This window comes from Staurois parvus, unplaced genomic scaffold (assembly GCF_062004578.1).
Source record: "Staurois parvus isolate SC_StPar_1 unplaced genomic scaffold, SC_StPar_1.0 ptg000002l, whole genome shotgun sequence".
NCBI lineage: Eukaryota > Metazoa > Chordata > Amphibia > Anura > Ranidae > Staurois > Staurois parvus.
The window spans coordinates 4,443,833-4,470,908 of NW_028317798.1; the positions used below are offsets into that span (position 1 = coordinate 4,443,833).

At 40.1% G+C, this 27,076-nt stretch overlaps 1 protein-coding gene across 1 annotated transcript in view; it reads left to right on the plus strand.

The window, feature by feature from the left end:
- DENND1A (DENN domain containing 1A) overlaps positions 1-27,076 on the plus strand; it is a gene marked incomplete at its 3' end in the record, with an annotated part of 1,241,355 nt that overhangs the window by 42,093 nt on the left and 1,172,186 nt on the right. The window contains exon 2 of the mRNA XM_089664905.1: positions 22,001-22,071. Coding sequence (XP_089521031.1) covers positions 22,001-22,071 — 71 coding nt within the window. The remainder of the gene's footprint in view (positions 1-22,000; positions 22,072-27,076) is intronic.

The window sequence follows — 27,076 nt, forward strand, 5'->3', positions numbered from 1 at the left end:
ACCCGGCTGTGAAGCTGCAAGCTATCACAGCCGGGTGCCCACACTGAAGATGCCGGCCTCCTGGAATCCAGGATGGCCGGTGAAACAGGCTGCGAGGACACACCACAGGACCGAGGGACAGGTAAGTGGCTGTTTTTTAAAAGTCAGCAGCTACAGTTTTTGTAGCTGCTGACTTTTATTTTCTGACAGGTGAGTGGAACTCCACTTTAAGCCGGCCATAGATGGTTTGACTTTCGGCCGGTTCATGTCCGAGATTCAAACCTTGTATGGGCAGGCTGAATGTACCTAAGTTGATCCATCAATCAACTTCGGTACAACCAACCTCTCAGATTTTACATGTGATTATTGCTAGCGGTTATTATAGCTGCTAGCAGTAATAACTGTGTTCTTTCCACGGGTTGGATTCCCCCATTACCATTGACTGTGTTGGTGGGGGAATTGAGCGATTTTTCTTTCCTGCAACATGTGGTTGCAGGGAAGAAAATTACTCCATCTATGCCTGGCTTTAGTGAGGATGTACGCACAGCGAGAAACCATAAGCCGAATTGTGCTTTAAACGTTTTATCAGACATACCAGCTACATGGACAGAAGTGCCACCTTGTTTGTTGTGTCATTGGATACACACTTATTTACTACAATCCAAGTATCTGGACTGGTAATAACCCATACCTCCGCTATTCGTCCTAGCTCTGCAAGCTGCAGTTGAGTATTGCTGCCTGGAATGTTATCATGGTGATGTGCAGTGTATGTCCCGTTTTTATGAACCAGCAACATGCAACCTCTGTCCTTCCCTGTGCTTAAAAAGCAAGGCAGATGAAGGCCTGCAGGTCCCAGAATTGCTGGCTATGTGAAACTTTGCTGCTCTGTTCACTGTTTCAGGACTGGCCAGTATTCAACCAGATCAGTTTATAGACTTTCTAGGTGGGAGGAGCATAAACATTAGGATCATTGCACAGTCAGCACTACGGAGCGGGAAGCAGTGATGATGTGTGCAAGTGGGGAGGCTGGAACAGAGGAAAAGAATCCAGATATAGTACAGGAGGAGCTCCTGTGTGTAGTCTCTACCCATTTCTTAAAGCACATGAGCAAACTGACTCTGATCATGTTCTGTATCATGTCTGCAGTCTCTGTCCATTTCCATAAATCCACAGACTCCACCCATCTCCTATAGTAAGTCTGCAGTCACTGCCTGTTTTGTTAACAGCTTTTGTTGATTTTTTTACTAGTTTTCCATCCTCATTTGATTCTGTTTGATCTCATATTGTTAGCAATATCCTTAACCACTTCCTGTCCGGACACTTTTACCCCCTTCCTGTCCAGGGCAATTTTCAGCTTTCAGCGCTATCACACTTTGACAATTGCGCGGTCATGCAATACTGTACCCATATGAATTTTTTACCATTTTTTTGAGACAGATCAAGCTTTATTTTGGTGGTATTTATTCACCGCTGGGATTTTTATTTTTTTTACTATGTAAATGAAAAAGTCCAAAAATTTTGAAAAAAAGTGGTTTTTTTTAAATAAAATTTTGCAAATAAATAATATTTCATCATAAATCTTGGCCAAAATGTATTCCGTAATTTTTTAGTAAAAAAAAAAAATCAAAATTAGTTTATAACCAAAAATTATAATTTTTAAACATTTTTTTTTACATTTTTATTTTATTTTTTTTATATTATTATTTTTTAATTTTATTTTTACATACTGTCACCCTAGCAGGGTGGACACAGCGGACACCGGAGGACACAGCGGACACCGGATCGCGGTGGTGCACGCTCCCAGGGAGCGCGCACAGCTAGAAAAGGCGGGTGCCATTTAGGAACGGCAACCCGCCCCTGGACTGCCACCGCCCTGCCATTTATAAACAGCAGGCGGACGGCAAAAGGTTAAAGAAGAACTAAACTCAATCAACATAAACTACTTTTAATCCTTATGCTGCTAGCCTTAGTAAATAGGTAGGAAGGTATATTATATTTACTTGTTTTAAACTTTTTTTCTTTTTCGTTTTACACTTCAGTTACTTCTTGGTTTATGACCTAGATATGATTTCATACATCCCAGGAGTCTTTATGGGCATTATTGTATCCTTTCATCTGGAGGCGATTTCTCAGCTAAGCACACCCTCCTTCCTGCATGACTAAGCTAAGGGCATATGGATTCCAGGAAGTGCTATATGAATCACTTACCCTTACTCAAGATAGCCCAGGCCAGAAATGCTAGGGGCTGTTTTTAAAATTGATTTGCCAACAAAATGAAGCATGGAGACATGGATGGATGGGCGAGGATGTTCAAAATGAATTAAATAGCATTTTTGGTCTGTGATGCTCAGATACAGTAAATGTTCCTAACGGGGACACAGACAACAATAAAAACCTGACAAGTGTTCTAGTTACTGTACTCTCTATCCTAAACTAAAAAACGTTTGCTTTGGTTATATAAGTTAAAAAAAAAAATAAAATTTAATTCATCCACCAGATTTAATTATTGTTAAGCTGCCATATATTATATTTTTGGTTTTGGGTTTAATACCACATTAAAGTATAATTAAAAATTTAACTTTTTTTTCAGCATGGTATAGTGGAGAATAATTAGAACACCTATCAAGGTTCTATTGCAGTTAGCTAGATTCACGCTCTCTATGTTTGTCCTGTTTACTGTTCTCACCAAGAATGAAAGTAAAAGAAAATCCCAAACTGGGTTGTCACCAGAACAGGGATAGAGGAGAAATCTTCCAATGGGGATATTAGTTCTGTTAACACTGGTCAAAACCAGGAGCTCCCTCACTTTGGAGGTACAGTGGGGCAAAAAATTATTTAGTCAGCCACCAATTGTGCAAGTTCTCCCACTTAAAAAGATGAGAGAGGCCTGTAATTGGCATCATAGGTAGACCTCAACTATGAGAGACAAAATGAGAAAACAAATCCAGACAATCACATTGGCTGATTTGGAAAGAATTTATTTGCAAATTATGGTGGAAAATAAGTATTTGGTCAATATCAAAAGTTCATCTTAATACTTTGTTATATATCCTTTGTTGGCAATGACAGAGGTCAAATGTTTCCTGTAAGTCTTCACAAGGTTGGCACACACTGTTGCTGGTATGTTGACCCATTCCTCCATGCAGATCTCCTCTAGAGCAGTGATGTTTTGGGGCTGTCGCTGGGCAACACGGACTTTCAACTCCCTCCAAAGCTTTTCTATGGGGTTGAGATCTGGAGACTGGCTAGGCCACTCCAGGACCTCGAAATGCTTCTTACGAAGCCACTCCTTCGTTACCCGGGTGGTATGTTTGGGATCATTGTCATGTTGGAAGACCCAGTCACGTTTCATCTTCAATGCCCTTGCTGATGGAAGGAGGTTTGCACTCAAAATCTTACGATACATGGCCCCATTCATTCTGTCCTGTACATGGATCAGTCGTCCTGGTCCCTTTGCGGAGAAACAGCCCCAAAGCATGATGTTGCCACCCCCATGCTTCACAGTAGGTATGGTGTTCTTTGGATGCAACTCAGTATTCTCTCTCCTCCAAACACGACGAGTTATGTTTCTACCTAACAGTTCTATTTTGGTTTCATCTGACCATATGACATTCTCCCACTACTCTTCTGGATCATCCAAATGCTCTCTAGCAAACTTCAGACGGGCCCGGACATGTACTGGCTTAAGCAGGGGGACACGTCTGGCACTGCAGGATCTGAGTCCCTGGCGGCGTAGTGTGTTACTGATGATAGCCTTTGTTACGTTGGTCCCAGCTCTCTGCAGGTCATTCACTAGGTCCCCCCGTGTGGTCCTAGGATTTTTGCTCACCGTTCTTGTGATCATTTTGACCCCACGGGGTGAGATCTTGCGTGGAGCCCCAGATCGAGGGAGATTGTCAGTGGTCTTGTATGTCTTCCATTTTTTAATTATTGCTCCTACAGTTGATTTGTTCACACCAAGCTGCTTGCCTATTGCAGATTCAGTCTTCCCAGCCTAGTGCAGGTCTACAATTTTGTTTCTGGTGTCCTTCGACAGCTCTTTGGTCTTCACCATAATGGAGTTTGGAGTGTGACTGTTTGAGGTTGTGGACAGGTGTCTTTTATACTGATAACAAGTTCAAACAGGTGCCATTGATACAGGTAATGAGTGCAGGACAGAGGAGCCTCTTAAAGAAGGTACAGGTCTGTGAGAGCCAGAAATCTTGTTTGTAGGTGACCAAATACTTATTTTCCACCATAATTTGCAAATAAATTCTTTCCAAATCAGCCAATGTGATTGTCTGGATTTTTTTTCCTCATTTTGTCTCTCATAGATGAGGTCTACCTATGATGCCAATTACAGGCCTCTCTCATCTTTTTAAGTGGGAGAACTTGCACAATTGGTGGCTGACTAAATACTTTTTTGCCCCACTGTATTTCCTCTCACTTTCTGTTGTGGCTATAGGACATGAAGTGTAGGGAGATTCCCCCAATGGGACACAGATGGCAAAACAAACTGTTAAGGCAACCATCCCTTGCTCCATTCAAAATGATAAAAGAAAGGTTTGCCTTTAGTTCTACTTCTCTATTACTATCTCTAACCTCTATCTGTGTCCAGCTGAGTACTGAATAAAGCTTGTAGAAGGAGTTTTCATTCTCCTCTGATTGTCCTATGAGGCTGCATAACCCCTGACCCTCTGTCTGGACAAAGCTGATTGGCCCTGTGCAGATCACATGCACTCTCCCAAGAAAAAAAAAAAAAACTCAGGCAATACACACCAACTGAGCATGTGCAGCTTGCCCCCAAGGCTCTGTTCTTTCAGCAGATGGATTGGGGACTGTGGAAGAAGGGGAGGATCAGAAAAGACAGGATCAAACCTTCTTTTTACACAATGCAGAGGATTAACCTCTTAGGTTCCACAGTGAGTATAACAAGCATGCTTTACTGCATATACAGACTGATTTTACTGTTGTGGGTTTAGTAACACTGTAAGTAGTTGGAAAGATATGTACAGTTTTATGAACAAGTCAAAGTTGCAAAACTGTGTTCTGGCATTAAAGTGGAATTCCAGACAAAATTTAAATTTTGCCCATGATTAGTATGGTTAAATATGTTTGATTGCTATTATACATTTTCAGGCTAGCTGATTATCTAGCTTAGAAAGTCTAATCTGAGCTAGACAATCGGCTCCCTTCTGTTCTTTACCAACAACGGTCTCTTTCTTCATCTGAATTTGCCAGCTGTCATGCACTTCCTCAAATCATTGTCGACCTTTATTAGAGAAATCCAGAACAGCTTTTATTAAACCCACCCCTGTGCTTTCCAGTCTTGCCTAGCACCGCCCCCATTCCTGCCCTTTGGTAGACTGTGCACAAACTGACAGGCACACACATTCAAACATGGACACATATTTACATGTTTGCGTGAGTTTTTGTAAACCCAAGTTTAAGATGATCTTGTCCTGCAGATGAGGCTGGTACAGCAGTACCTGTAAAAAGCTATAACTAGGCATAGGCATCCTATTACCATGGAAACTGCACCTCTGGCGGGCTTGCAGGCATCACTTCCCGTAACATGTATGGCATTAGCTTCCTTGGTGAACACCCGCTGGCTAGCTACGTCACTTCTGGAAATGACAGCTAGTCAAGAAGGGACACACCCAGCGTCTTCAAGGAACAGAATTGTCGGACCTAGTAAAGGTCGCATGACAGACGGTTTTTTTTTTTTTTAAATGTAAAAGAATGCAGTTTTTGTTAATACAGATTTTTTGACATGGTGGATTGTAGTTGATTGGTGCTTTTTTGGGGTGTTGCTTTTCCTTCCACTTTAACCACTTCAATATCAGGCGCTTTCATCTCCTTCCTGCCCGTGCCAAGTTTCAACTTTTAGTGCTGTTGCACTTTGAATGACAATTACATGGTTATTTAACATATGTAACATTTTTGTCTTTTTTTTCACACAAATGGAACTTTCTTTTGGTGGTATTTAATGACCACTGGGTTTTTAATATTTGCTAAATAAATGAAAAAAAAAAACATACATTTTGAAAAACACCCACGTTTTTCTTTGTTTCTGTTATAAAATGTTGCAAATAAACACTTTTCATAAATTTCTTTGGTTAATAACCCAAATCAGTGTCTATTATTTAGTCTGTAGGAAAGTTATAGAGTCTACAAACTATGGTATACAATATATCTGAAAATTGATCAATCCTAAGGTACTGACTGCCTATTTAATTTCTTGAGGCCTGAAAATGCCAGGACAGTATAAATATACCCCAAATTACCCCTTTTTGGAAACAGGACAGTTCAAGATATTTAGCAAGAGGCATGGTGAGTTTTTTTAAGTTATTATTTTCACAATTTTTTGGAAAATGAAGAAATTAAAAAAAAATAAAAAAAGTAGTGATTTTTTTTTTTTTACATACTGTGACCAGTGCAGTACAGCGTCATCATTTAACTGGTGTGACAGTGATCAGGGACACTGGCAGGGACAGTACTTAAAAAGAAAAACACAAAAATTTCATTCTTTCCAGGTTTTTAAAAAACATTTTTTATGGTTTTTTTTTTAAACACTTTGTGACCAGAGCAATACAGTGTTACCATAGTAACATTGTACTGCTCTGAGGAAGTAATCAAGATTTTTTTTCACATTATGATTCCTTATACCAGTAAATTTTGCTGGTATAAGCAACAATTTTTACTAAATTAAATTGATTCATTCAGTGTGTATTGTTGAGATTAGCTGTGATCGGCCACAGCTAATCACATGGTACAGATGGGCTGTGATTGGCCCTATCTGTACCATGTGATCACTAACCAATCCCAGCCAGTAACACAATTGTATACAATGAATGGCATGAATCTAAGCCATTCATTGTGTACAATTGTCATGTGATCTGGTGTGATTGATCACAGTGACCACATGGTACCGACCATAGTTCGGTACAGTGATCAGTCATTGGCAGTCATATGACATCCACCCTGTATGAGAAAGGTCCTGTCCAGCCTTCATTTGACAATAGGCTGAGTGGAAAGTGGTTAGGATTTTGACCTTTGTCAGTAAGGGGTTAAAGAAGGTGTTTTCACTTTTGCAGTCAATGTTTTGAAAACCCCACTATGTGTTTGTGTTCATATTCATGTAGCATCCCTAAAAATTCAAAAAAATATTTCTTACCTCTTAGATGATTTTCTTAGGAAAAGGCTGAATGCAACATTTCTCAATAATTCTGAGTGTGTCCCAACAGAAGGACTGCATGCGCTCTCACTCTTTTTACATACAATGGAGAAGCCTAGCTTTTCATTTTATAACCCTTTGTTAGGACAGATAGTGTTCAAATCTAATTTACATCTAATGAGATGAGATCTGCCAGCACAGTACATGCAGGGTTAATTATAGCAAGCATAGCTCTCTAGCGCACTACAGGGGTGAGGGCACTGAGATAAAGTGTTAATAAACCTCAAATTAAAAATGTAATAAATTGCAGCTAGGCTTTTCCCCTCTGTTTTCACCTGGATGTCTGGACAGTAACACACCTCCTGTATTAGAGCGACCCCCACTCTGGATGAAGGCACACAGGAGGCACCTTTGGACAGCAGCATTGTCAGCCTGAGGGGAGGAGAGTTTTAGATGTACTAATAAACTGAAGCCAAACTCCAGCTCACACTTTCTACTCGGTTAGAGCTAACAGTTTTGTTCCTTTTGGGATAAAAGGTTTACATACTTATCAGCTGACTATTGTAAATCAGTGTTAAATGGTTTGTCTCTTCCCTGTAACTGCTATATCTGCAGGAAAGCTTGTTGTTTAGAAAAACAAGAGAAGTACTGGCCAGATCACCAGGTGCAAATAAAGGAAAGAAAGCCTTTAAAAAAGAAAAACTAATGCAGTTATCACATCTAAGAATTGGTAAGCTGCAATATAATACATGTTTACTTTTGGGTTTAAAGAGTAACTCCACTTATGTTGAGAGAAAATACATTCCCCTATGGGTGATCCATGTACATTACAAGGATTTCAACAAACTTTCTTGCCTATATTTTGTTATTCTGAAGAAATAGCTTTTTGTTTGTCTCTGTCCATGTGCAGAGTGAATGTGGTCGGAAGTAATGTTACAATTTTCAATGAGCTGCTGCATCTGCAGGGCTCTAATGAGGAAAGTGGCAGCATCTGCATTCCTTTAGATGTGATTTCCCTTTGGGAGTATCCCACTAAAAATAAAATAGTTGTTCCAGAGGATGTCCAAAATCATGGTGCAGACTTCTGGGAAATTCAGTAAGCCAATCACAGAAGCAGGAATTACCTTTCTAGGGGGCGTTGCATACACCATCTATGTGCAGACCGCCTCCAGGTTGCCATATTGCATTGCAATTTACAAAAAAATTACAGCGCTGAAGAGTGAAAAGGAAATACCATTTTTATTAACATTCAAAAACCATATGACTTGTGTTGCTGGCAGTGACTCTGCCTTTCAGGGTGATGATGGGGCCTGCAGAATACCAAACCATGATTGTGCCACCACCATGCTTTACCGTTGGCACAAGACAGTCCTGGTGGTTAGCTTGAGAAGGCATTCGCCGCACCTATACACGTCTGGTGGTTGGCAACAGTGTGAAGCTCGATTCATCGGACCATGTCACAGTTTTCCATTGATGGATGGTTCACAGTTTATGGGTGATGCACCACTGTCTCCTCTTCTGAGTATTAATGTCGCTCACTAGTGTTTTGGCAATCATAGCTCGTCCGTGAATGTTTTGATTATGGATTTCCCCCTGCACAGTTTTTGCGGACACGTGCTTTGAAACACCGACATTGAGCTCTGCAGTCACTTTTGCAGCAGTTGTTTTCTTATTCCGGGTCACAATCCTGCTCAGTGTCCTATTGTCTCTTTGGTTAGTTGACCATGTCGACCGTGCTTGTGCTTATCAGACGACATAACTCCAGAAACTGTATATGCCCTCATAACCTATTGATTCTGTACCTTGCGACAACACAAATAAGTTGGCAACTTCAGTCACAGAGCCACCAGCTAAGCGACACCAACAATTTGTCCTCTTTGAAGCTCAGTGAGCCCTGACATGACTCTGTATCACTAGCAGCACACACAGTGAATGACAAAAGTGAGGCTTCCCACCTGTTAGCTAGGTGTCTCATCACACAGCAGAAGTAAAAGAGTGTTATATCACTTACACTTTCAACGCGAAACATGTCACTTAAACACCTGCAAATCATGTCATGTTTCCATATTTTTGTCTTTTTTTGCCAGTAGTTACACTTGTACTAAATGTTATTAGTCTAATATTTCATAGAGAACACACAGGGGGTGATTTACTAAACCTGGAGAATACACAATTTTGGTGCAGCTCTGCATAGAAACCAGTCAGGTTCCAGGTTTTATTGTCAAAGCTTAAAGCGGAGCTCTACCTAAACGGGAATGTTCCATTTAAGGATTGGCACCTTTGAGGAGGGTGGGGAGCGGGTACCCGAAATTGACAGGTACCCGCTCCCAGTTCCGCTGCAATCGCTTAGGCGATCGAAAGCAGACGTTGCCCCCCCTTCCTTCATGTACTCTTCTGAGACACGTGACAGGTCCCAGAAGACCCCGGGACCATTCAGGAGGCGCAGTGCTACTCGTGCATGTGCAGAGGGCACCCAGCTGTGAAGCCACAAGCTGTGACAGCCAGGTGCCCATACTGAAGATGCCAATGTTGGGAACACCGACCGGCTGGTGAAACGTTCTGCGGGGAAGACACCACTGGATTGAGGGACAGGTGAGTGGCTCTTTTTTAAAAGTCAGCAGCTACGGTTTTTGTAGCTGCTAACTTTTTTATTTTTTCACAGTGTGACTGGAACTCCGCTTTAATTCAACAAGCTGAAGTTAAAGGCTGACTGGCTACCATGCACTGCTGCAGCACATTTTGCACTCTCCAGTTTTAGTAAATCAATCTCATGATCTCCTGCCTGAGTGTCCATCACATGCCCACTAGCTCATTTAGGGAAGAACATTGATGAGCACAGTTTAGCCCCTTTCATGGGATTAAACACGAATGCCTGGCTGAAGTGAAAAATGCTAGCTCTTTGTTGGATAGAACTGCCCTTTGTAGGTTTCAGCAAACATTTAAGATACAGTTCAGCATGACAACGGTGACTATAAAAGAGCCTAAATTGCAAATTGTACAATTAGGCAAACTATTTGGCATATTTCACTTATAAATATAACGTGTTACTATATGGTAATGATTTTCAGAATTTTGTTAAAGTTCCTAGTCAGTTAGTAGCAAAACAGCCTTGCCTTTGTTATAAGTTGCATTTACACCATATTTCTTTAAATCAGGGAGCATTATGTGAGACTGCCACCTACCCCCACGCACAGTGGGAAGATCAGTCAAGATACAGCATCTCCTTCAGGAATCACTCAGTATTGGCAAAGCTATGTGTGATCACTGAGGGATGAATTGGCCATGTGCCACATTATTGTAGATTAATTGTTATGTCATTTTTGTGCCTGGAATAGTTTCTAATTATTTTGTCCTTGTGCACCATTAATAATCTGATACAAATATTATTTCAGGCTTTAGGAAGTTTTTCACCTACTTTTTATAGGACAGCAACATTTAAAAAATGTTTTTTTTTATGTTCTGAATGCATTCATATGTAATAAATCCTCCCTTGCCTTTTTGTTTTATTTTTAAGATAGAGTGAATTTAGTGGATTTTATTCTTCTGGGAATGCAGTGGTATCAAGCAGTGTCAAGTAAAAGATACTTTGATCATATAGGGGGCGCTCTCAAGGCTCAGCTTTTAAAATTTTTTTTTTTTTCTTTGTAATTCGGCTGATGTATATCTGCATACATACACCAGCAGTAGGTGGGGGCCCTTGAACCTCTCGCCTACCTATTTGATCACTTGCTTGCTGGTAGGTGAGGTGCTAAGGATGGGAAACTGGGGCTGCAGTTCTCAGTGCCTGTTGCTCCTTAAAAAAGACTTGAGCTGTGGTAGTGGTGCCCAGAAAAGACATGCAATTGGCAAGAACTAATCACCAGTATTGCCTGTAGGCTCCCTCTTAGATGAACTTTTCCCCATAAATGACTTTACCATGCCTTGTTCCATGGTGTATATCTGTGTTTAGGCAGCCATCTTGGTAGATGATTGGTGGTTTGATGACTGGCGAGAGAATATTTAAAACAGGAGAGTTGGAGAAAGCACAGATCCACAAAAGAGATAAATCAGAAGAAGGGAGATGCTTGCACTGTAGGTTTTCAGCTACAGCTTTGTGTGCATCAAGAACAGCTGGCAGCGAAGTGGAGACATAACTACATTTTTATCCTGATTTTACGGGATGAGCAGTTGGGGTGGATATTTCTATTTCTAAATAGCTGCAATGTTGCTAGCTCCAAGTGTTTTTGGGTTGGTGCCTACATTTTGGTAAGCTATTGTACATCCAGGCCCCATTTAAAAGCTAAGATTTCAAAACTCCTGTACTAATATAGTTGCTTTCTTTTTATGTTTCCATTACATGTTCTACATCTATGCATGTGCAGAGGAGAGAAGAGAAATGAATTAGGGCCACTTAACACCAGCGTCTGTTGGTGTGCGGTAGGATGAAAGCAGTGTGGATTGGGGAGCAGTGCACTGTTCTCTTTATAATCATTTTGTTTAAACAAACTTTATAAAAATGTCACGCAGTGGCATTTCATCAAGTTTTATGCATGCAGTACTTTTTTTTTTTTTTTTTTTCAGCGATTGCCACTTCAACGTGGTGGTGTGAAGCAACCAGGTAGAAGACAAGGCATGCTACCTTATCTTGAGGTTGGACTGCACTGGAATAGCCGCCCAACACAGTCCTACCGCACCTGGTGTGAATAGGTTCTTAAAGTGTATCTAAACCCAGGAACAAAAATTGATAATATAGCAGCTTTCAGGTCCTTAGATATGGTAGTTGCATTCGTTTTCCTTTCTCACAGTTTTTTTCTTTTTTTTTAACCTGATAGTCTTGCCATTAACACACTTTCTATCCTAGGATGACATCCAAGCAGCATCGTCACCCTAGGTCAGGGAGTGTTACAACTCCATAACACTGAGTAAGGTCTCATTCACGCTGTGTGTATAGAAGAAATTTCTAAACGCATATAAATGCTTGTAATGTTTTTTTAATGGTGCCATTTACGCTGAACATTTAGGTGCTGTCAGTTTAGTTAGTGTTTAGAGCAAATAGAATTGTTTGCCCAGAATCCAATCAGAAACGATAAACACAGCTAAACTCATCTAATTGTGACTAAAATTTAGAGGTATAAAAGTCGTCATACTTCTTTACCAGGAGGAGGTGTTGTGTTGTCCACTACGATAGCTGGGAACAATGCTATCTGATAACAGTCCAGAGGTAAAAAGTACCAGATGTTTTCAGCTCACATTTCTGGCTGTCTACACTAGTTGAACAGATAAAATAAAACTTTTTCTGTGGTATGTTTAACGGACCAAAAGGGAGTAAAGAATAGAAATATTAGTTTATGTATGCTTTAAGATATTTTTAAAACATGAAAATTGTGGGCTGAGTATTGCATATAATAATCATAATAATATACTTTATATAATATATATGAAAAATATATACTATACTGTGTGTGTGTGTGTGTGTGTGTGTGTGTATGTGTGTATATATATATATATATATATATATATATACACACACACACATACATACACACTATATTGCCAAAAGTATTGGGACACCCCTTCAAATCATTGGATTCAGGTGTTCAAATCACCTCCATGGTCCATGTATAAAATCAAGCACCTAGGCATGCAGATTTCTTCTACAAACATTTGTGAAAGAATGGGTCACTCTCAGGAGCTCAGTGAATTTAAGCGTGGTACCGTGATAGGTTGCCACCTGTGCAATAAGTACATCCATGAAATTTCCTTGCTACTAAATATTCCACGGTCAACTGTAAGTGGAATTATAACAAAGTGGAAGCAGTTGGGAACAACAGCAACTCGGCCACCAAGTGGTAGGTGATAAAGACATGGATGAGCGAGTTTGGGTGGAGGAACTTGACGGGCCTGCACTCAACCTGATTAGAACACTTTTAGGGTGAATTAGAGTGGCAACTGCAAGCCAGGCCTTATTATCCGATATCAGTGCCTGACCTCACAAATGCTCTTCTGGAAGAATGTTCAAACATTCCCATAAACACACTCCTAAACCTTGTGGACAGCCTTCCCAGAAGCACTGAAACTGTTATAGCTGCAAAGGGTGGGCCAACTCAATATTGAACCCTATAGACTAATGCCCCATGTACACGGGACGTTTCTGAACGATGGAGACTGACTGCTGGAAAACATAGCATAAAAAACATCTGTTTAGCTGCGTTTGCATAATGTGTTTATGCGCGTTTGCGTTTAAAAGCGTTTTTTAAAGATAAGCACAGGAGAATCTCCCAAATGCCCAGAATGCGCTGAAAAGTGGTAAATTATTAACTATTTCAGACTGTTTCAGAGAAATACACACAGTAGAAGCAGAGACAGCAGTATGTGTTGAGATAATTAGGTGTGAGTTGCTCATTAACATTTCTTTTGTTTCCAAGGGTGGAAAGGTGTCTGCTGGAGTGAGTCATTAAGGTCACCTGGCTGGGGGTCAGCATGAGGAATTTGAGGTGTGAATGGTCATTAACATATCTTTTGTTTCCAAGGGTGGGAGAGGTCTCAGGTGTGAATTGATCATTCCAATGTGTGACAAGCTTGGTAGGAACATCCTGTTAAGTGTTTTGTCCATCTGAGCACCTTGAAAACTCTTTGCATGCATTTTTGATGATGAAAAAAGGCTCTGGACAGCATTGGGAACTGGAAGAGTTAAAAAAAAATTCAAACGCTTTTAAACGCGATTTGCCGCGCTTACAAGCATTTTGCGTTTGAAGCGCTGATAAAATCAACGTCTGAACGCAAGTTTGTTGCGTTAAAAAAAAATGACTGTAAACTCAACGGCCTGTAAACGACTGTAAATGAAGATGTGTACATAGACACATAGGAAAACATTGGGGTGAGTTCAGGGGCTGCTTAAAATAATGCTGAACAGCTCCTAAATGTGAGTTTACCAGCTGCAGTGTACATGAGCCCTAAGACTGGGATGCCTTTAAAGTTCATGTACGTGTAAAGGTTTGCGTCCCAATACTTGTGTGGCAATATAGTGTGTGTGTTTGTATATACACCCTGTTCCAAATTATTATGCAAATGATATTTTTCTCATTTACCTAAATAATTGATGTAAATAACAGTCAGCATAATTCTCATGTTATCAACTATTAAGAGTACAATTCAAATTTTATTGAACAAACCTCCTAAAGATAACAGTATTTTTGTTAAACATAAACTTCCAATGCACTGTTCCAAATTATTACGCACAGTAAATTTCAAAACACTTTATAGGTTGTAAAGAACTGAAAATTGTCATTTGTTGTGTTTGCAGCATATTTACTGAAATCAAAAGCTATTTCAATCAAACTTTTAACATTTTAACTTTTTAAACATTTGAACAGGTCACGTTACATTGTAACATAGGACCCCTTATTTGATAGCAGCTTCACAAGTCTTGCATCCATTGAACTTGTGAGTTTTTGGACTGTTTCTGCTTGAATTTGTTTGCAAGATGTCAGAATAGCCTCCCAGAGCTGCTGTTTAGATGTAAACTGCCTCCCACCCTCATAGATCTTTTGCTTGAGGATGCTCCAAAGGTTCTCAATAGGATTGAGGTCAGGGGAGGATGGAGGCCACACCATGAGTTTCTCTCCTTTTATCCCCATAGCAGCTATTGATGCAGAGGTATTCTTTGCAGCATGAGATGGTGCATTGTCATGCATGAGGATGATTTTATTACGGAAAGCATAGTTCTTCCTTCTGTACCAGGGAAGAAAGTGGTCAGTCATAAACTCCACATACTTTGCAGAGGTCATCTTTACACCTTTGGGGACCCTAAAGGGGCCGACCAGCTCTGTTCCCATGATTCCGGCCCAAAACATGACTCCACACCGCCTTGCTGACGTCGCAGCCTTGTTGGAACAGGGTGGCTGTCCACCATCCATCCACTACTCTATCTATCTGAACCATCCAGGGTTGCACGGCACTCATCAGTGAACAGGACTGTTTGAAAATTAGTCTTCATGTATTTTTGTGCCCAATGCAGCCGTTTCTGCTTGTGAGCATTGGTTATTGGTGGCCGAATAGAAGGTTTATGCCCAGTTGCAAGACTCTCAAGGACTCCACACCTTGATGTCCGTGGGACTCCAGAGGCACCAGCAGCTTCAAATATCTGTTTGCTGCTATATAATGGTATTTTAGCAGCTGCTCTCTTGATCCGATGCATGGATCTGGCAGAAATCTTCCTCAATGTGCCTTTATCTGCACGAACCAGTCTGTGCTCTGAATCAGCCACAAATCTCTTAATAGTGCGATGATCACGCTTAAGTTTTCATGAAATATCTAATGTTTTCATACCACGTCCAAGGCATTGAACTATTTCACTCTTTTCGGCAGCAGAGAGATCCTTTTTCTTCCCCATATTGTTTGAAAATGGTGCTCTGCTTAATAATGTGGAACACCCTCCTTTAGTAGTTTTTCCTTAAATTGGGCTCACCGGCCAATCTAATTATCACAGGTGTCCGAGATTGTTTTCAGTGATCAAAAGAGCCCTGACACACAATGCCATCCATGAGTTATTATTATTATACAGTATTTAAGTTAAACTGAAAAACAAAATATTTAATCTTTGTGACACTTAAATAGAATTTGCATAATAATTTGGAACGCGGTGTGTATATATATATATATATATATATATATATATATATATATATATATATACACACACACACACATATATGTATATATAAACACACACGCAGTATATTCTGAGCACATGGCTAAAAAGGGAAAGAAAAAAAAGTTTTGTAGTGTCAGTTTTCACATTCTTCATTTCTCTATTTTGCTTTTCAACAAGTACAGTGATTTGAATCTTCTATAAGTGATTATTTTCTCCCCTATTTAGGTAAGAGCTAAGCCGTTATGTAGTTGGAAAATACTCTGCTTCCAATGTGCAATAGGATCTTCTCCTATTGTGTTGTATGTAATCTGTGCTGTCAGCCAGCATGATGTCTTCTTGAAGATAGGCACAGACAAGCTTGTTAAGAGTGTTAGATACTGGACTGCATATTAACTAGGATCTTTTGCTACAAGAAAACTAGGTCAAAGTGACATTTGGTTATACTATTACTCAGCCATTTCAGTAGTGGTTCACTACAGTCTCCTGTTGGTTTATTCTGTTATGTGAGTAGTCCCCTATCAAAGGTGCTGAATGCTTGGTTTTACCTTCCTGAAAATATGACACAGTAAAGCATATAAAATTTTGAAAGTCACAATTTAAATTTTGGAATTTCCATGTAATTTCAACCTTCCCAGATTTCACAGTGTATGAATTCTGGTTAAAGTACCACTGTTATTTATGTTGCTTAGTAGTGGCATTTTAGCCATCATTTGTAAGGGTAACTAAAGCAAATAAATCTGTCAGCTTTGTAAAGTCCATCTCTAGCCAAAGCTCTTTATTTGATCAAGCAAGAGAATGGTTAGAAACACTGTCTGGGTTGTATTGCCGCCTGTGTCTCTGCTGAGGAGATTTCCTTACTTCAGGTCAGAACAGGAAGTAAAAATAATTCCTCTCCAACAGAGAAACAGACAAAAATGCATTGTAGTGGAATAAAGATGTGGTAGAATTTCTGACTGTGCTTTCACATGGGTGGTTGTTTCACATTTTTTCAAAGAAAATCAGTTTCTCATTAGTTTCTCCATCAGTTGTTTTACATCCTGTTTTACCAGTTGTTTTACCAGTGCAAAATCGGATGCAAAAACAGACCATATGTCCATTTAAATTTTTTCTTTTCATCCGTTCAGTTTTTTTTACCGAACGAAAATAGGTTTTTCTTCTATTTAAAAAAAACATATGTTAATAGAAGCAGATGTAAATGGATGTCAATGGATGATCATCCGCCAGCCCATAGAAATATATTGGTTTCCGTTTTTCATCCATAAATGGATGAATGAAAAATGGACATACGGAACGCCCATGTGAAAGAGGACAATAGGCATAGAGAATGAGGAAAAATTCCACAATGGAGTCATAGGCTGAAATAAACATCAGACAGAATTTTTTGTCACTGTTCAAAACTGAAATACAATTTCTGGCAAAAGGTGAGCTTCAAACATTACAAAAGGTGTGCTTCAAACATTATAAGGAAGTGTCCCGCCTAACAGTAGGATCAGCAAGGTGCTGAGTACTATTATCTTTATTATCTGGAATAGCATATTCTGTGTACCAGTCTGATGCTGATTTCACTCTACTAAGGGCTGCCTTCCCTGATATCTGTGCTAAGCCCCAAAGCGGTCACTCTAATGTCAGATGAGATCACTTCATTGGCCATTAAAAGGTGCTGTAATTGGTCAGGCAGTTGGTGGAAGCCAGTCCCTCTGTATTTTAATGAGCTCTGCTGCATGTAGTGACTAGTAAGGGGTCCAAAGTAACTCTAGTTTCTCATACAGAAGAACGCAGTAAAGCACTGATTAGAAAGAGAGGGTAGTAAAAGAGGAAGGGTATGTAAAAGAGAAGATGATCTGGAGGTGAACCAGGAGAGAGAAGATAAAACTTAGTAGGACTAAAGGAAGCAGCAGTGAAGGTGTGATATGTGTATCACCATCCTAGTTAGAGTAGGCTGCTAGGCTAAATTTAGTTTTAGCTTCACTGTAATCAGTGGAGTAGGGGTTGATTGCTTTGGGCTGCTCAGTGTCTTTCAGGCTTCTGTTCTGCTACTTCCCTGTGTCTTCTGGATATTTCTAGAGGTTTAATGGGAGGGAGAGCAGGACAAGCAGCATGAGTATTTATGGATCTCTGGCCATTTCCTGGGGAGGTATGCCCTGAAGGTGGAGGGAAAAGCCCATAAATATTCTGAGGCCTGGCAGCCAGGGTGCAGAGTTCCAGGGTCCAGCCTTTTGGAGATAATACCTGTGCTCTGAAGGTTCTGCCCCTGGGGCAGAGAAGGAGAGACAGAGGAAGCTGAGGAGTCCTGTGAAAACATCAAGATCCAAGCTAGGCTTAGCTGGGGGGAGGGGGGGGTTGCTACTGAAGAGAGCATGACTCCAAGTCTGTATAGAGCTAGGAGAGCAGGAGTGAGGAAGCTCTACTATTCTGAGTCAGTACCTGATCCTACTACACAAGTTCAGCCAAGAGACAGTGCAGCTTAAGGTTGTGTAATGCAGCCACCATTGTGTACAGAACAGCTAGAAGCCTAGCAGTCCTCAAGTTCTACAGTTTGGGGTATCCCATGCTCCCCATTTCCATCCAAATTTTTGTTCCCAATAAAAACCCTAAAAGAACCCCCTAGACTGCTTCTTGAGCCAGAGGAAAAAGTGGCATGTGCCTGGCTATGCACATGTGAGTGGAGGAAATATGCCCAAATAACCAGTGACTCCTGTGGGGGAAACACTACATATGAAAGTTCTGGTAGAGATCATGAGGAGTGGGGCAATGTCTGTGTGGTGAAGAGGAATGTGAGCAAACAGGCCAGATTGTAGCGCTACCAGCAAAGCAATAGTGGAGATGACAGAAGGAAAGCATTGTCTTTGGGCAGAGGAGTGGAGCAGGCCATACCTGCTTTACTACAGATGACTTCTACCCCAAGGTGCATTGTCATGGTACTATAAACCTTGAAGATTGGAGAGAGGTAAAGACGGATGTAGCTTTTGGTTGATGTGTTTTTCTTTCCTGCAACCCATGGTTGCTCGGTTTCCCCATCAACACAGTCAGTGTTGATGGGGGAATCCCTCCTGCGAAGCTATTGGGTTTTCACAGCATAGGGTTACAGGGAGCTGTCCCTGAGGCAGAACACCTTGATTATTGCTAGCGACTATAGCCACTGGCAATAGTCACATGCTAGGAATCTTGGCTGGTCCCTGTTGAACCGCCCGAGATTCAAACCATCTATGGCCTGCTTAAGGATTGCTAGAGAACTGTGATAAGAGAGAGAGAGGGTTCGATACAGGTTATATAGCCAAAGGAATGGCATGAATCAATTTACATGTGCTTTCAGGTTAGATAGCCAAAGGAATGGCATGAATCAATTTAAGTGAATTCAAAATAAGCCAACAGTAGGCAAAGTAGCCGGTTCATTGTATACTGTCAGCATAAGCGTCCTGTACTTACCCACCCAGGCACCCATACTGTTTAGGTTCCATGCACACTGGACGTTTTAATAACACTGGTAAAGTTAGCTGTGTAAAGTCACGTTACAAATGCAAGTTTTTAAGCTTTTTTTAGCGTTTTACCACAGTTTTTTTGCTTTTGCATTTTTTAAAGGTTTTTTTTGCCAAAAAAAGTCCAAAAATGCTGGTTTGCCGCAATTTACAGCATTTTTCAGCATTAGAGCATTTTTACAGCTAAAAAACTCCTCTAGAAACCCACTAGTTCTGAGGGTTTTTTCCAGCCAAAAAACGCCCCCGCAAAAAAACGTTCATTACAGTCTATGTGTGAATGAACACAATGCTGGGGGGATTACTGGCTGTAGAAAAAAACATCAAAAGCTAAAAACAGCAGCTGTAAAAACGTCCAGTGTGCATGAGGACTTGTGTCTGCTGCCAGAATCCCAAGAAGTACGTTTTTGACATTCTGGGAAGATGAAGCTTACACAAGGGTCTGAATAGTACTCTTTAAACCTTAAAACCTGGAAAAAAAAGAGTAATCCCTATTTGGCAGGCGCAATATTAATTTACTTTAAGACCATGGCAACCAACACAATCACCACACTTATTTTACTTAATGGGAATATAAGCCAGGTACACCCCTGACTGCAGGGAACTCGTCTCAAGTTTTCACTTTGGGAGGTCTATACCCAAAATATCAAATAGGGATAACCCTCATATTTAAATTTTGTCAAACTGATTTCTCTAGGCCAAAATGCAGCATGAGTTCCTTAAAGTGATACTAAACAATATCGTTATTCTCCTCAAATAATATACACACATCCATTACTTTTGAGTTAGGAGTACATACTTAAAGTGGAGCTCCACCCAGAAGGGGAAGTTCCGCTTTAAAGACTTGTCCGCCGCTGCCCATTAAGGAATGGCACCTTTGGGGAGCCGGGTGGGGGGGGGAGTGGGTATCCGAAATTGACAGGTACCCGCTCCCACTTCCTAGACGATCGGAAGTGGAAGCTGTCCTCCCCAGCGTAGGGTCTGACGATGGGTCCAAAGATTTCATCCCGATACCTAATGGCAGTCATACTAGTAATGGCAGCGATCAGCGACTTATAGTGGGACTGTGGAGGGCATTCTGACACTGGGGGGGACTAACTGTCACTGACATCCCAAGTGACACTAGTGCAGTGAACAGTGCTAATAAAAAATACTGACATGGTACTAATGACACTGGGCAGGAAGGGGTTAACTCTGGGGCGACCAAAGAGTTAACTGTGTGCTGTTTTACTATGTAAGCATGGTGCTTTGGATTGCTCTGCTGTGCAGGAAATCTCCGTCAGGGACCCAGTGATCGACAGCTATAGCCGCCAATGGCATTTTCCTACCCGGAAATGCAAAATCACGTGTGTGTGTATGTATGTGTGTGTATATATATATATATATATATATATATATATATATATATATATATATATATATATATATATATATATATAATGTGTGTCTGTGTGTGATTTTGTGCAGCCCTGCCGCCCTGTAGCCGTAGTTCTGCTATAGGGTGGCCAGGAAGCAGTTAAAGACCAAGTTCACTTTAAAAATAGAAAAAAAAGATACAAATGTACATATTTTTGCAGGAAAAAATGTACATTTATTATTTTTCTTTTTGTTGTTTTATGGTTTATAGAACCTTCAAATTATTGCATCCACGATCAGTGGATTGTGGGTGCGATATTAGGCTCCTGCAAATATTTCCTCCAGCTCTCTGCCCATACAACTGTACAATGTTTCAGTTGCAGAGCCTAAGGAATTGTCAATGGACGGCGAGTGTGCTGATTACTGCACATGTAGACCTTTGAGAACTACAAGGCAGTCTGCTGCAGCGGAAAACAGGAATTGTAGTTCATTCATCCACAGCTCTCTGGGGAAGCGTTTGCACCATGTTGCACCCTAGTTATGGGCATACCATGTAGCATGGTGCAAAAGGTGAACTTAGCACTAAACAATACTTGTTATCTTCATCTTATTACCCATCAATGGATTGTGTATTATACTATTTTTGTTATTTTAGATGTTTATTATTTTGTGCACCACCTGTATTAGTTATACTATTAATTATGTTTGTTACAAACCTTGAGAGAACTCAAAACGTATCCATTGTCTTTGAAACCCCAACAAATAATCTACATTGTCACAAATATGTTTCTATCTTTCCATTAGAGTCCTATTTCCCAAGAGTCAAAGTAAATACTCAGTACTTCTGGGTGTAAAGAAGCATGTAAATCACTGCATGAGACAGTGCTGTGCCAATTAGTGCTTGCAAACAGGGAGGAGTCTATAGTCCTGTGTAAGCTAGGACTTGAACAGAGCTGTGGAGGGTTGAGTTAAACTCAACCTGTTGTGTTGCCAGGTATAGCCAAAGCATGTGTTCACTTTACAATATGGGCAGTGTTCTCTTTCTATAGTAGAGTACTCGTGACCCAGTATCTTTATTCAGCTTTCTTCTCAGAGACATGCCCAGACAAACCGAGAGAAGTTCAGAAATGATGATTAAAACTCTTTCATGCACTGGCATTCACATTTTACCTTCTTTTATAACCTGAAATGGGACTGGTTTGCTTTAACAATCCTTAGTCTACATGTAGCCAAAAGCTGAAAAGAAAAAGGACCGCACACTAAACTTCAAAATAATAATAGATGAATTCTCTTGTGTAAAGGTGTGGGTACCTTACATAGCTGCGGGTGAATGTCATTTACCTCAGGTCTTAAATGAATATATTTTTGTGTGACCTGTACTAATAAAAATTATTTTTTTTGCAGGCAGAATCCAGAGACTACATTTGAAGTTTACATAGAAGTGAGCCGCCCTGAAACAAATGCACCAAATGAAGGTATTTAGATATTTCTCACGTTACCCTTTTATCATTTGTGTAGTTATTTCCTAATTTACCGACAGTAACCTTTCGAATGTTTGGTTAAAATGTTGTTGTAAGGCAAAGCTCTAGAGTGTAGTAAGTTGTCCTGCTCTTGGGAGTGCATTTCTTAAATCTTGAAGATTCTATTAGTGAATAAATCCCAGCAGAATATAAGTGATATAACCCCTGCACTGCCAGTCTCATTTTGACTATTGCAAAGCTTAAACACCCATTTTCAGAGCTCGCAAAGCTATACGGAAGACAGTTACTGCAGACAAGCTTCTTCCAGGAGCGGCTGCGGTTTTGTATAGGCAGGTAAGATCACACACACAGGGTGGTGGAGCTTCCTGTGTTTTAGATCTTGAAGTGTGGGGTGCTCTTGAGGGACACAATTAATGATGTTATGCAGACTGAATGTGGCCCTCTGGGTGTGATAGAGCTCCACGGGGAAATGGGCTTATGCAGTCTCCCTGCTCTACCGAGCAGCTGTGTTAGACAAAGTGCCCTCCGGTACTGTAGCTTCACCTTGCGTGCACACTTTTATACCATTATCCTTCTGAAGAACGCCTCAGCGGCTGTCGCAACTTCATGCCTTTGAACAATACTGTTACTTTTAATCATGCATAGTCATCCTTTTCTAAAATACTGCTTTTTCTGAATGGTTGGAGCACACAGATATAGACCTGCAAGTCTTACAAACGTTTTGGCAGGTTTATTCTTTTGGAAGAAACTCGTTTTTCTATATGCTTGTTTTTTTTTTTTTTTTGCAAAATTTAGCAGTCGCTCATGTTTCCTATTATTCAGTGCTGCGCTCGCCTCTTTGAATGATATCACCCTTCTCACTCACCTGCCTAAGTGAATCTGTTCTGGCTCACTTTTCTTATGAAACAATAGACTAGTGAATGATTCCATTTTACTCGCTTGTTGAGGACATTTTTTCTCATAATAGACCATTGCTTGTAAATGATGTGAATAAACACAGTTAAATTCTGAATAACTGGTCTCCCAGCCTTGTACATGAAGCATGTTACAAGTTTTCAACAAAGAGGTTTCCGTTGCATTAACAGTCCAATCAGAATCCTGTGGTTTTTTTCTTTTTTTTTACAGTTAAAGTCTAACTTGATTTGCCCCTTTGGAGTACCATTGCACCTTTTTTGAAAGAAAAGTAAATGGCGTTTGTCTGGCATTGTGATATGGTTTGTAGATGATGTGACCAGCAGAGGTGCCTTTTTTTAGCATATGCTGCTGTTTAGCAATGGGTCAGAGTTATTGTTTTTAAATCTGGTAAATCACACATCCACATCCCCTAACATATACTAATACGTGTGCCTCTAACATTTCAGTTAGTCGACAGGATTTTTTTCTCCTCCATGAACCAGTTTTCTTCCCCCTTGCGTTCCCCATGAAGACTTAGAACTTTGTTCCCCTAGGCATCAAGAGCAGCCTACTCCCTTCCTCTCCTTGTAGAACCCTGAGGACCACCACTACCCAACAAGTTTTCATCTTCTTCTTTCTTCAGTGATAAGCAGTCCTACATTTGACAGGGAAGGGTGCCACATCATGATGTCTGCTATGCTCCCTGCAGCATTTACTATGAGCCCAGTGCTGCTCAATGACACAAATCCAGGGGCTATGTCCTTAATGCCCTGGGCTCACAGGAAGTGAATTGCAGAGGTGATATGCATGCAGGAGACCACACTGGAAATAAGGTGAGCATTGGAATAAGACTTGCATTTTGTATTTTCAAATGTGGTGGTGTTAAAAAAAGAAACCATTAAAGCTGGAATTGAGTTTAAAGTACATGTGCACCCTTACAACCCATTCACTTTAAAATGACAGGCAAAACATTTTTGTGTACAGATAAAAAACATTATAAACACCTTTTTTCCCCTGAATGGCAGTTCAGGGGTTGAGGGGGGGGGGGAGGGGTGCATGTCAGCACAAGTCTGATCATCTGATCATTGGAGGACAGTGGCTAAATGGTTAGCACTTCCGTAATAGTAGGTACTAGGGTCATTGGTTCGAATCTCCCTGTGCCTGCGTGGGTTTCCTCCGGGTACTCCGGTTTCCTTCTACACTCCAAATGCTGGTAGGTGAATTGACTGCTGTCTAAATTGGCCCTAGTATGTGTATATATGATTGTAAGTTAGGGATCTTAGATTGTACGCCCCTTGAGGGTTAGGGACTGATGTGAATGTACAATATATATGTAAAGCGCTGCATGAATTGACAGCACTATGTAAGTACCTGTAGTGATAATAATAATTGGAGGAGAGCAGGTCTAGTTCTCAGCACAGCCAGAAAACTGACCATGCTGTGCTGTCAGTTTTTAATAGGAAAGCAAAGGGAATGGCAGAAACACCAGGGATTTCATACAAAGGAAGCAATACAAAGAGAACTGGACACTTTTCATATAAGTACATGGTACTGCAGGCACATATCAGGAATGTGAAATATTGGGTTTACATACTCTTTAACCACTTTCTCTCCTGAGGATTTACCCCCCCCCCTTCCTGACTAGGCCTCTTTTTGCTATTCGGCTCTGCACTATTTCAAATGGTAATTGCGCGGTCATGCAATGTTGTACCTAAACACAATTTATGTCCTTTTTTTCCCACATATAGAGTTTTCTTTTGGTGGTATTTGATCACCTGTGTGCATTTTATTTTTTACGCTATAAACAAAAAAAGACCAACAATTTTGAAAATAACAATAGTTTTTGCTTTCAGCTATTAAAAATATATAGTAAACTCAAAGTTAGTTATAAATTTAGGCCAAAATGTATTCTGCTACATGTCTTTGTTAAAAAAAAAATCCCAATAAGTGTATATTGGTTGCTTTGTGTGAAAGTTATAGCGTCTACAAACTATGTTATAGATACTGTAACTTACGCTATATTTTGCTATACAGCACTGCACTAGTTTAACTAACAATTGCGCGGTCATGCAATATGGTACATAAATGAAATTTATGTCCACTTTTTCACACAAATAGAGCTTTCTTTCGGTGGTATTTGATCACCTGTGTGCGCTTTTTTTTTTTTGCGCTATAAACAAAAAAAGGCCAACAATTTTGAAAAAAAAACCCTATATTTTCTCATTTCTGTCATTAAAAAATATCAAAAAACCTCAAATTTTGTCATAAATTTAGGCCAAAATGTTATCTGCTGCATGTTTTTGGTAAAAAAAAAAAGTGTTTATTGATTGCTTTGTGTGAAAGTTATAGCATCTACAAACTATGGTATAGATAATGGAATTTACACATATTTTACTTTCTGACTGCCTATTACATTTCTTGAGGTGCAAAAATACCAGGACAGTACAAACACCCCTAAATGACCCCTTTTCAGAAAGTAGACACCCCAAGGAATTTGATAAGAAGTATGGTGAATATTTTGCAGATCTCGTTTTTTTTCTCACAAGGTTTTGAAAAATAAAAAAAAAGAAAATATATGTTTTTGTTTTCTTTCTTCATTTTCTAAAAACTTGTGGCAACAAATCAGATCATTTGGAGAGGTTTGGTGCTATCCTGGCATTTCCGGAGCTCCGAAACTGTGATGGGTAAACAGGAAGTATAATGAGGAATTAAAGCCCTTTAAAAGCCTGAAGGTGCTTATTGGATTTTGGGGTCCTGTACTTGGCTAGACTGCCAAAACGTTTCTTACATGGGGTACCCCCACACTTGAGAGAAGTAGCAGAATGTATTTTGGGGAGTAATTCCACATAATACCCATGGCATGTGTGAGCAATATATAATTTAAGCAACAATTTTGTGTAAAAAAAAAAAAATATATATTTTTTATATTTTCCAAAAACTTGTAGTAAAAAATAAATTCTTCTATTGACTCAACATGCCTCTCAGCAAATAATTTGGGGTGTCTACTTTCCAAGAAGGGGTCATTTTGGGGGGTGCTAATGCCCAGCATTAGAAGCCTTTTCTGACACTTTTTGTTCACATGAAAAAAATCAGTATTTTTTGCTAGGAACCCCCAAACATTATATATTTTTTAAAGCAAACACCCTAGTGAATAAAATGATGGGTGCTGGAATATTTTATGTCACATAATACTCATGTAGCGATTTTTCAAACGCACATTTTTTGAAAAAAAAACAAAACTTTTTTTACTTTTAATGTACAAAAACACAATATATTGGCCAATTATTTGGTAAATTATAAAAGATGATGGTAGGCCGAGTAAATAGATACCAATGTTTGCTTTAAGACTGCGCATGCCCCGTGTAATGGCGAAAAACTGCGTACATTTGCAATGCATTTAAAAGCCTTTACAAGCTACCATTTTAGATTTACAGAGGAGGTCTAGTGCTAGAATTACTGCCCCTGATCTGACGTTCGTGGCAATACCTCACATGCATGGTGCAACTGCTGTTAACATACTGGCACAGGGTCAACTGCATGCGCGGGGGGGGGCTGCGGGCGAGGGTGCTTTTTTTTCTTTCTTTCTTTTTTTTTTAAGGTATTTTGATTTTTTAAATTATGTTTACACTGTCCCTTTCATTTTTTTTATCACTTTTAATGCTATCACAGGGAATGCAAATATCCCCTAACTTCAGTGATCAGATGCTTTCCCAATTTACAAATGGTGCTGTTTATGTCCTGCGAAACTGAAGTGATGAAATGCTCGTAGCTTCCGATTTCTTAGACTATAGAGATGATTGGCACCATTCCAGTCTCCAATCAGCTCTATGGTCAGCTGGCAGAAACACCGGCTGCATTCTCAGGCATCATCCTGGTATAACCACTCAAGTCCAGTGATATACCAGTACGTCGTTGGTCCTTGTTGGGTGTATATGCTATGTTCTTTTTTTTTTTTTTTTTTTTTTTTTTTTTTTTAAGCAGCTTGTTGGATGAATGAAAAAAATTAGAAGAAATCTCTGCCAGAAAAAGTGTGTGGTATGCCCACCATTAGCATATACCACACTGCATCCACCCACTTCTAATAATGGGCACACATGAAATGTGC